The 11428-nt window shown below is 40.0% G+C and overlaps 1 protein-coding gene across 1 annotated transcript in view; it reads right to left on the reverse strand.

The window, feature by feature from the left end:
- The window catches only part of CCN6 (cellular communication network factor 6), a 10591-nt gene extending 2156 nt beyond the window's left edge, over nucleotides 1-8435 (reverse strand). Inside the window, exons 1-3 of the mRNA XM_042446187.1 lie at nucleotides 8385-8435; nucleotides 2713-2998; nucleotides 727-975 (exon numbers count right to left, since the gene is read on the reverse strand). Of these exons, the coding sequence (XP_042302121.1) occupies nucleotides 727-975; nucleotides 2713-2998; nucleotides 8385-8435 (586 nt within the window). The remainder of the gene's footprint in view (nucleotides 1-726; nucleotides 976-2712; nucleotides 2999-8384) is intronic.
- Nucleotides 8436-11428: the final 2993 nt, after the last annotated feature.

The raw sequence follows: 11428 nt of genomic DNA on the forward strand, positions 1-11428 counted from the left end.
GTAATATTTGACTTCTGTCAACCTAAAGCTAATTCACTCCATGTGTGTGTAGGATCCAACTGACCTAATCCTGTATTTCTTGTCTACTGATATGAGGAGAGGAGAAAAGACCTGAGGAAAAGTCTAATGTCAACATCCTACTGAATGGAAAGGAAGGCAAGTTGCTCAGTGTGACAAAAAGCCTAATGTCTACATTCCTTGAAGTGGAAAGGCATACAGTGTAAGGATCATAGTCACAGCTTAAGGACAAAGAGGTAAGGTGTCTCTTCCTTGAAAAGGTCTATAACAAGCAAGAAAGGAAACCCTTGTAACAATCTCAAAACAGAGGAAAACAGTTTTAAGTCCTTTACATCATGTGAGTTTCATACACATTTTTTGAACAGCCTGACCCAGTACCATATTTACAATAAAAAGGGAGAATTTGTTCTCTCCTACTTAGTAGGAGGCACTTCAGATATATACAGTAGGCATACTATTTTTCTGTGAAACAATTGAATATATGATATGTTCACTGCATTCATGGCAAAATGGTTGGTCTCCAAAAGTTAGAATTTGTCCATACTAAATGAAACTCATGGGTGAGCACTAGGTATTTATGTTATTCATGGACAGAAGGGAAACGGTAATACTGTAATTCTTTCTCACTCTTACATGACAAGAAAGAACTTCTTCAAAAGAAGCAGACAAGTAATGAAGAAAATATAGTATAGATCTAACCTTGCTCACCTGGCATTAATCTGTAACCTGTTGATTGCTGCTCCTTTTGTTGTCTTGAAACACATTTAAAGTATGAATGTCCAGATTTCTTTCTGTTCTTGGGTGTGGCACATTCATCAGGTGCTGACTTTGAAATGAATACAGGGGTGCATCCAATTGCACCATTTACACACAAACACTTATAAAGTGGAGTTGGTTGGAAGGCTTGCCCATTGATATAGTGCATGCCATTAAGTTCACAGCCTACAGCAATCATATCTAGAAACAGAAAAGAAAATACAGTGGTACCTCGGGATACGAAATACCCAGGTTACGAATTTTTCGGGATACGAAAAAATCCCATAGGGATTTATTGTTTCGGGTTACGAAAGTTTTTTCGGGTTACGAAAAAACTCCGGCGCTGTTTTAAATGGAGCCGCGGCAGAGCCGCGGCTTTTTTCCCCATTAGCGCCTATGGCAATTCGGCTTACGAAGGTTTTTCGGGTTACGAAATTAGCCGCGGAACGAATTAATTTCGTAACCCGAGGCACCACTGTAATTAAGTAAGCCTGTGCAGATCCTTATAAGCATTTCATTTCTAGATAACTAAGCTATTCCCTAGATGGCCAGCATGGTGTAGTGGTTTGGGTTTGGACTACAACTCTGGAGACCAGGGTTCGAATCCCTGCTCAGCCATGGAAAAATACTGGGTCACCTTGGGGAAATTACACTTTCAACCCCATGATAAGGTCACCTTAGAGTCACCATAATTTGTAAACAATGTGAAGGCCTAGAACAAAACTTGTTAATGCCACTAAGACTTGCCATTTTGAGGGTTTTCAAGGTATTCAAAATGCAATGATAATTCTGTTAAAGAACACATTCAAATGAACTTGTTTTCCCATTCTCTACCACCTGAATGTTGTAACTATTAAAAAAATCATAATAATTAAAACTGCTTGATATTTTGGATTACAGCTGGCTTAAGATAATTTGCTACTTGAGCCAAAACAGCAAATGGGGCTTCCCTCTACTCCCAAAGTTAAGGTGCACAAGACACCAGGTCAGTCAATTTTTTTGGCATGTAAGTACAAATACCTGTGGCAGAAGTAATGCAATCCTGATTGAGTAATGAAATAATAATTTGCCACCCTTTTATGGCACACACAAAATTTACTGCTTGATTCTGCATAATACTAAAACTCTGTTTTGAATGGCATAGTCTCTGAATGGGTGTAACCATAAGATTTAATAGTATGCACTGCAGTTGTTGTAGCAATTATGTGCTTTTCTCAGACTTTTTATGAAAGGGCAATAGCACTGGATATTGTCTGAAATCTCCCTTTGGAGGCCTCAGAAGTATACTGTCTCCAAAACGACAAAGACCACCAAACATAAATATTAAAATAACTTAGCCCACACTGGCACATAAAAATATGGTGTATTCTTTCCAAACCCATGTAACAACATTTTAATTCTGACAGGCCTTTGAGAATTGATTTTTTAAGGGAAATTAGCTGAGTATAATGTGCTGAATTTTTATGTGTTGTTTTTAATATTTTTTGTTTTAACTGGTTTAATTTTAACATTTTTAATGATTTAATTACTTTTTAATTTTTGTGTGGTGTGACTTTTAACCATGTTTATTTTAACTGTTGTAAGCCTCCTTGCATTCCAAACTTGGGGAAAGTTATGATATTACTGTGTGCTTACAGGCCCTCAAGTCACCTAAGGATTATGACTGCTACTACTATTATTATTATTACTGTTATTCCTAACTAGAGGAGACTTTGTTAATAAATTAACTCATCTCAGTGCTGATTTGTTGAGTTCCCACTGATTCAGTGGGTCTACTCTGCAATCTGGATTTAGGCCTATGTTAGTCTTTCATTCCTCATACAGGTCCAAACTTGAGAGGAAACTAATATGACTCACTGTGTTACAAACTAGATTATTTCCTCCCTAAATCATCCTTACATATTTTGTAGAAAAATTCAGAAAGGACATTGGACTTACATGCACACACCCCTTTTTCATAGCGGGGCTTATCTGCTGAGTAGTCACAGTATAGCCCCTTGTGAGGATCGCAGACTTCAGCTTCATTACAGATTTCCCTTGACTGCTTGGCACATATCTTGCAGCATCCACAACCATCTTTCACCAGGCTCACCCCAGGGTTGCAGGTTGGCGCATGTGGGCATCTGCAGGGCCACTGGCATAATTCTTTGCGCTGATGGGTTTCTGTGACTTTTCCTCCAGGCTTTCCCTGCTGCTGCCTGGTACCTTGAACCCTGCAAGAAAGCTTTCACATAGGTGGACTTATCTGAGAGCTGAAAAATTTCCAACAATAAATAAATAGTAAAAAAATTATTTCTATCCCGCTTTTTGCCAGGTAATCAAAGCGGCTTACAACAGGTTAAAATACATCCATATATACATAATGCCCCCCCATTAAAACAAGATTAAACAGCGTAAGATTAAAACTACATATTAAACCGGTTAAGCTAAATAAAATCATCCTGGGCAGAGTTCACTAGACGAGAAGTCTTATTTGTGGCTGAGCATTTTATTCCAGGAAGGCAACAACAATAAAAATGGCAACAGTATAAAACAGTGGCAGAGAATTTTTGATCTTCTACTTGTTGCAAATGCCCATCAGCCCTAACCATCATGGCAAGGGGTGACAGATGATGGGGTTTGTAGTACGTTGGTATTTGACAGTCCACAGATTACACTTTCTTGTGCGTGAGGAGAGGCAGGTAAGAAATCATCATCATTAGTAGTAGTAGTATTATCATTATTATGTTTATAAAAAATCTGTATTGATATAATTATTTCCCCTTATCACAAGAGACAATAGGAGGCTACAGCAGTTTGCAATATAATGTATGTTTCTTTTCCAAAGCCTTGTAATTTATGATGAAATCTATTCTTCCTCTCTACACACACAGAGAGAGAGAGCTTCAGCTTTCCTGGCACTGACAAATGCTGTTCACACTGCTGCAGAGAAGATTAGTTTCTATTGGAATGCAGGTGACTCATGTGCTTTTAAAACCTAATTAACAGCCTCAACCTGATGATTCTATGAACTGAGCCATACAGGCTTTTCCTGACATGGGATCATATTAGGATACAAATAAGAACAGGCTGGCCCATAACAAAGAACGACATGGTGCCTACTCCCAATCTATATACACAAGCGGATTAGGGTAGTAGTCCATTTTTTTTTCAACAATAGCAATAAGATATCATCCTCCATCACAGCTGAAAACAACCTAGCTTGTTTGGGGGGGGGGGGGGGGTTGTCTCTCACTGCCCCCTCCAGCACCTTCTTCTAACAGCTGCTGACACAGGGAACTGATCAGCGTCTAGTGGCAGGGTTGGCCCTGAATGGGGTATCTTCATACAAAAAGATTCTGCCATGGAATTACATTTGGAAGGTCAAATTAATGGTCAAAACTAGACAATACATTTAGCATAGTAAAAATATATGGTGGTCATATAACGCAATTATCTTTATCAGCATATTTTGCATTTATCATGAATTGCCTTGTGATTGAACATCAGAAGGTAAACAAGCGCTTAATTTTCAAGTCTACATCTCTGGATTAATCATTTCTTGCAGAGAATATGCATTTCCATTAACAACTAGTGTGAACCTAGAGGACGGAGATAGCATGTATGTAGAAAAGGTACTCCATGCATGTTTTTAATTTAGCATGCTTTATTTTGTGATTGGTCATGGAAGGTAGAGATTGGTTTAATTTACAAGTGTTACTGCTGCAGAACATATTGAAAAGGAAATTTGATTGTTGGAGGCAAAATGAGTTAATTACAGGAAATACACATTCACTTTAACATCTCACTGGACCCTGAGATGAAATCTTATGTGAAATATTACAGCCCTTGGTGGTCCCTTTCAGCCTACATGAATAACAAGGACCAATACCTGTTCTTTTCTCTTAACTTACGTGGATTTACTTCCATAGGCATTTTTTTAACAATGAGCTCTATATACACCTCCTCTATTGCCTTGTCTTCTGGATATACATGTAACATTCTGGTATCCTCAATTACAGCTCTTTTCCATGTGGAAGGACATTGTTTAAGCTGGAAAAGAAGCTCACTTCTTCCATTTCTGTATGGAGCCACTAGTGAATTGTTAGCAGGAAAGGGTGCATTAGGCCTTGTACCTACTTTATTCATGGTCCGGAGCAGCTGTGGCCTTTTTTCCTCCTCAGGGAAGCCGCAGCTGCCAAACCACGTGGCAAAAAGTGGGTTCTTTTAAAGCCGCAGGGGCAGCATAACAAGTGCGTCACTGGTGCACTGGTTACATAAGTGCTGTGCAGCAATGTGCGGATGCTGAGCAGCGCTTATGTAACAATGGCAGTGCCCATTTATACAGGGCGCCACCATTGTTACAGCGCTGCACTGTACTAGGGTTAGGGACCGTGTGGTTGCTGCACAGTCTCTTAACCCTAGTACGGCGCCAGCACAGCACATTAGCACCATATGTACCATGCCATAGAGACTTTTTCTGCCCAAGCAAGCACTCACAGCTACAGCATCATTCCACAAAATGTAATGATACCATTTGGGTACATTACACAATGTTCAGGAGTCTGACCAGCTTACTCAGAAGACACTAATCTGGAGGTATGAGGCAGTCTATATATGTTCTTACATTCAACTGCATACCACATGCAAACCAAATATTTGAAAACCAGGCCCATAGCTGGAAGCATTTCAGTATAAACCTCAATCATATTAGTGGGAAAAACTAAAATGAAGTCCTGGCAGAGAAGGATTTATTTAAAAACAATGTTTGTAGTTTCAGCACCTTGCCATTCCTATAAAAAAAGTTGCAGGAATCTTTCAGGGAAACATGATATATGCACCGAGAGTTTAATTTTTCTTTTTCTAATCTCCAAAAGCCAAATTCTGATATCTCTACAAAGAGCAGGCTGCTTTTGCTCTTCTAAATAAACTATCTATTAGCTGTGCTGGAAGAATGCCCAGAGTTGCTAATATTGAACATTTCTGCTATTCTCATTTAATTTATTGCTTATAACCAGCCTTTTCTTCCCAAGGGAAGCCTGAAACATACCCCATTTAGGAGAAAAAAATTGATACAATACATCAGAATGATAATCAGTATAACAAAACACAGTAATCAAAATGCAGATGTAGCTGACACCCAAATTCCTATCAAAGTAGTGCCAACAACAAAATGTGTTAATTACGTGTATTGTTTAAGAAGTACTTGTTCACTGTAAAATGTTAAATCCCGAAATTCAGCAACCAGGAAGAGTCAGTGGGTACAATCCACATTCCTTCATCAGATATTCATTTGTACATTGACAGTGCAATGCTACACATATCTACCCACAAAGACGTTATGCAGAATTCATAATACATGCAAGATACACATGGGATTGCAATTTAAGAGGTAATTCAATAGTGCATTGAAGGTTTCTCCCATCCATAGCCCTCTGAACTGCCTGAGAATTGCTCTGGATGGTTTCCTAGTACTGTACAGAGGCATGCTGGAGGCTGCAGTGGGTATTGCTCGGTTTCAGTTCCACTGGATTCCACCTTTCCACCAGCAAAAGTCCATCATTGTAGTAGGTCCTACAACTGCAACCAGTAGAGGTCCTAACGAACTCAGACCTCTGATTTCAGAGGCATTAGATTGCCATGTGAATTGCCACCTGCACAGGAAACCTCTCTCTCATTCCCTGCTTCATTGTTTATCAAACTCATTTTGTCTCCTTTTCCAGGCTTGTCTCCCTGTTTTCTTCCTTGCCACTCCTTGACCCAAGAACAGTGTGTCTGCTTCTGAAGTCATGAACTATGTATTAGCTATTAGCTGTGCTGGGAAAAGCAGCTCCTTTTTGCGCCCTCCAATGGGTGCCATACCCATGGCAGCATGACTCTATGGCGCCTTTCAGCACTGCATCATTTGGACACAGTGCTGGAGGTGCGTCATGATGGTGCATGCCATCCCTGGGCAGGGTTAGGGCAAGCATCGTCAGGACGCTGACTCCACCCACAGGCTGGCTTTTTGGGCCAGTCTATACAGGCCCTAAATTAGCATCAGTAAATACTTAACACTGCATACACTTGTCTTAAATTTTATGTCTCATTGATTCATACTTTATAGAAAGGGATTCCTCCCTCAAATATTAAATTGCTCCTAAAATATTGACCTCTCATGAAATCCTGTCATGCACAGAAGGCTGTGGACTGACTTCGGTTTTATGAACACTTTTTTTCTTTTTTACTATAATCCTTATAGCTCACCCATGTGTCTTAAGCTGACAAAGCAAGACTATATGCTTAGTACTTCTTAATAATTAAAACATAAATAATAATTATTAATCAAACCTGAGCATACCTGTTAATTAAATATTTTACTCTGTCAAAGTTAATCCAAGATGGCATTTCTTTTTTAATTAAAAATTTAAAAAACCCAGTAACCAGAAGGTTTTCCTTTTAAAATGGACTAGGCATCCATAGTATTGTATACAAAACTATGGCCTGTCTTTTGTGCACCCCAGCCATTGGACCCAGACAAAATAATGGGACTCGAGTAATTGAAAAATTTTGTGATGGTTTCAATTTGACATTATTACAAGAGGGATCCAACATGTGGTGACTAAAGTCATTAAATAGTTTTTAATATATTGTAGACTATATTATGATTTGACATAGTATGCTACATGATTTTACACATATATTTACATGTTCACACAGTAACATGCAGCCGTCTGTTCTAGCTTAGTTATGTCAAGTGTATGAAAATGTGATTTGAACTAAAAAGGTCCAAGAATATATAAAATGTTTTTAAACCCTCAGCATGAAGCCAGACAGATCATTTTTGTTCGAAAACTTACAGCAAGAAGTAGTATCAGAAATGTACAGCCAATTAATAGTTCAGTTTACTTAGAAACCATTTTGTAATGTGAATACATTAAATCTTTACAGCCCAAATATTTATTATTATTTTCTTCCCTGTTTTTACAGCATACAGACATAACATACAATTTCACTGTCCCCCTCAACTATGCAGAATTAGAAATGGAAGCATTATGTAACCATCTTTTGAAGATACAATGTTTTATAAAATATTTCTGATGCAAATCAGCAGGAAAAAATGGTGAGAGATGGGGTGCAAAATTGTTATTCAGTGCCCAAAACTTTTTGTAGGAAGGAATGTGGGAAGTCATGTTTTATAAATCCCAGTTCTGTGTAGTTTGGGTCATTTTTGTTGTGCAGTTTGAAATATTGTTCCAAGTAGATCATGTTTTTAAATATAAATAAAATATAACTATTTCCTTTGTAAGACAAGTAGTTTATGCCTTAAAATACAAGGAGAATCTAATTAAGAGGAAGATATTTATTTATCTTTTGATGGACAATAATTCATATTGGTACAAATGAAAAGTTTATAAAGATTTTCCAGAGGCTCTCAGTGAAAAACAAAATGCAAACAAAAACACAGGTTTCTGAGGATGTGGTACAGGCCTGAAGTGAAAGGATTATATCTAACTTGCAAGTTATATAATAATGTCTCCTGCACAAATAGGAACAAATAGACACACACTGTCTAAAATTCACTTGCCTGTGGAACGTAACAAAAGCTTGCACTTTTGTCCTGAAGAAGAAATCTTTCTAGAAGTACTTACCTGTTGAGCATAAGCAATTATAAGGATGGCGGGGATAAGAAGCCACTGCATGTTCCTCCAAAGGCAGAACTGGAAAACAGAGAGAGAGAGAGAGAGAGAGAGAACAGGCTAAGCAGTGTCCAAGCCAGCACCATGCACAAAGTCTCCTCTGTCTCCGTGGCAAACCTACTCTCCTCACTCACAAAGACACACATATTCAGATTTGGAATCCTTCACAGAGAACCAGCTTCATCCTGAGTCTTTAAACAAACTTTTTTCTCAAGCTTTTTTCCTGGACTAGGGTAGTTGGATCTACTTTATGTTGGTGGGCATCATTTATTTTAAAGTTCTTGTCGTAATTTCAAAACATTTTCAAAGATCAAAGCAATGAAGTATCCCTCATATTTCAAACTAACTGAAATGTATATCATACTGCCTGGGTCTATCAAATGCCCCCAAACAAGTCCATAGTTGTTTCTGTTTTCCTGTTCCTCTGCTCTTTTTAAATTTCAGGAATCTTGTTATCGATACCTCAGAGTGCTAGCTCTCATTTGCCCATAATTTCAGGAATCTTGGCAGCACTGCCTTAGCCCTGCTCTCTCACCTTTTTTTCTGCCTCAGAAACCTTAGCAGCAGTACCTCACAGAGTTCTCTCCTCTTTTTGAGCCCTTTCTTTAAATAAGAAAAAAGTCTTGTTTAGATATGGGAGCTGTGCCCCCCCCTAGGGTTGCCATTTCACGGTGGTGGGCGGGACTTTCCCGCCCCCTGGGGGGCGTGCCCGGTCCCGTCCCGACCCCGACCCCGACCCCAGGTGGCTACCCAACTCTGAGCTCCCAGGGCTGCTGCCTGCCTAGAGTGCTGCCTATGAAACATGCTTGGAGCAGCAGTAGGAGGACTGAAACCATCAGGGGTGGGGTCTGCTGCACTGCCCTGCCTCTATTGGCCAGCCCTCTGCTTCCTTATTTGGGCATGCTCCAAATTTCCAAGCGGAGAGGGCTTTGCAGGCAAGTTGCTTTTTGTTCTTCTCCTCTTTCTCTTTCTCTTTCCCCTCCGTCTCTTCTTCTTGTTATTCCGTTTTTTTTCTTCTCCTCTTCTTCCTCCTCTCCTTTTTCTTCCTTTCTCCCCCCTCCTCATCTTCTTTTTCTCTTTCTTCCTCTCTCTAAGCCCCCCCCCCTCTTCTTCTCAGGGGTCCAGGGCTTCTCAGGCTTTGCCCCCATTAGAAAAGAAAAAGGCTTTGGATCTGTCCCATAAATCCTACCAGTTGAGACATCCTGGGAAAAAGAGGGGGTGAGGGGGTGGGGGGGTTGGAGGGGGCAAGGAAAAGGAGGAAGGGGGGAATTGCTAAGAAGGCTTGGGAGTGGGAATGTAGTTTGCAATGACACAAGGTCTGCCTGTGATCTTGCAAATGCTTGGCTGCTTGGGGTGGGAAAATGTGTTTGCAGTGGGCACAGGGTCTGCCTGTGATCTTGCAAATGCTATGGCTGTTGGGAGTGGGACATGTAGTTGCAGTGGCACAAGGGTCTGCCTGTGATCTTGCAATGTCTATGGCTGCTTGGAGTGGGACATGTAGTTTGACGTGGCACAAGGGTCTGCCTGTGATCTTGCAAATGCTATGCCTGCTTGGGTGGGAATGTTAGTTTGCAGTGGCACAAGGGTCTGCCTGTGATCTTGCAAATGCTATGCCTGCTTGGAAGTGGGAATGTTCTTGTAGAATTGGGGGGGGGGGTGTTTGGCCAGAAAGAGAAAGTACATTTCAGCCTTCTGTCTAGGAATAATGCCAAAATGTCCTCCATTTGAGCATGCTAAGAAAAACAGCATTTATTAAAATTTTAAAAAAATATATCAATTTTTCATGTGTCCTCCATTTTTAAAAAAACATGTCCTACATTTGAAAATGTTGCCTACATTTGTCCTACATTGTCCCAGTTTGGCGGTCCTGCAATGGCAACCCTACCCCCCCCCCCAATTTTTGCCTCCTACCATTTGGAATTCTAACTTGACATTTGTCACTGGAACCTGAACAACAGCCAAAATACTTCCTCAAATTCTGAGATGTTCCTGCACTGCTGAAATAATCCAGTTTTACAATGTGTAAATGTTGGTTTCTGGGATTTGTAGTTTTGTGAAATATTTAGCCTTCTCTGTTAGAGAGCTCTGGTATCAAAACAAACTATAAATCCCAGGATGGCAGTTAAAGCAGTGTCAAACTGCATTATTTCTGCAATGCAGATTAGCTCACAGCAAAGATGCATAGTTCTCTTTTATTATTATAGATGTCTGTCAATTTCCACTTGGAACTCTTGGTTCTGAGGTCTAGTAAGTATCTTTGAAGCCCAGCTACTTCAGTGTGACATTTGAAAGCAGAGAGTTGTGGCAGCCAGGCAGGGAGCAGAAGGTTATAATTGGGGGGCAGGAGGGATTTCAACTGAACCCTCTACAGTAGAGATAGAAATGCAGTTATGGCCCTCCAGATGCTGTTGGAAGATATTGTTGGCCTGCAGCTCCTGCCTTCTTAAAGCATTTATTATGCTGTCTAGGGCTGATGTAGGCCAAAAAGATCTGGAGGGACACAGTTGCCTACCCTTTTATTGTTGTTGTGTGTCTCCAAGTTATTTTTGACTTATAGCAACCCTACAGTGACCCTATCATAGGTTTTCTTGGCATGTTTCTTCTCTGGGGTGAGAAAAAAACTCCATGCAACTGTCCAGTCTGATAAACCTCTTCCTCTGATCTTACTTATCTAAAGGACAGCAAAAGCCTACCGTGCACTGAGTCCTCTGAACAATTTTATAGTTATTGGAATAGCCTTCCGCCTAACAAAACATTACCATATATACTCAACTATAAGTTGACCTCATGCCAAAGAATGGACAAAATTCCGGCAGGCATAACTGTGCTCACACTAAAGGCTGGATGGATAGAAAGGGTGGGGCAGTCAGTGCTTGCCTTTCATCAGAGCTGGTTTCTCTTTTATATATAAGTGTTAAAGTACAATATTTACATTGATCCATGGATAAGTCAACTCAAGTTTTTAGGGTCAATTTCTTGACATAAATTTCTAGACT

Source organism: Sceloporus undulatus, chromosome 1, assembly GCF_019175285.1.
Source record: "Sceloporus undulatus isolate JIND9_A2432 ecotype Alabama chromosome 1, SceUnd_v1.1, whole genome shotgun sequence".
Lineage (NCBI taxonomy): Eukaryota > Metazoa > Chordata > Lepidosauria > Squamata > Phrynosomatidae > Sceloporus > Sceloporus undulatus.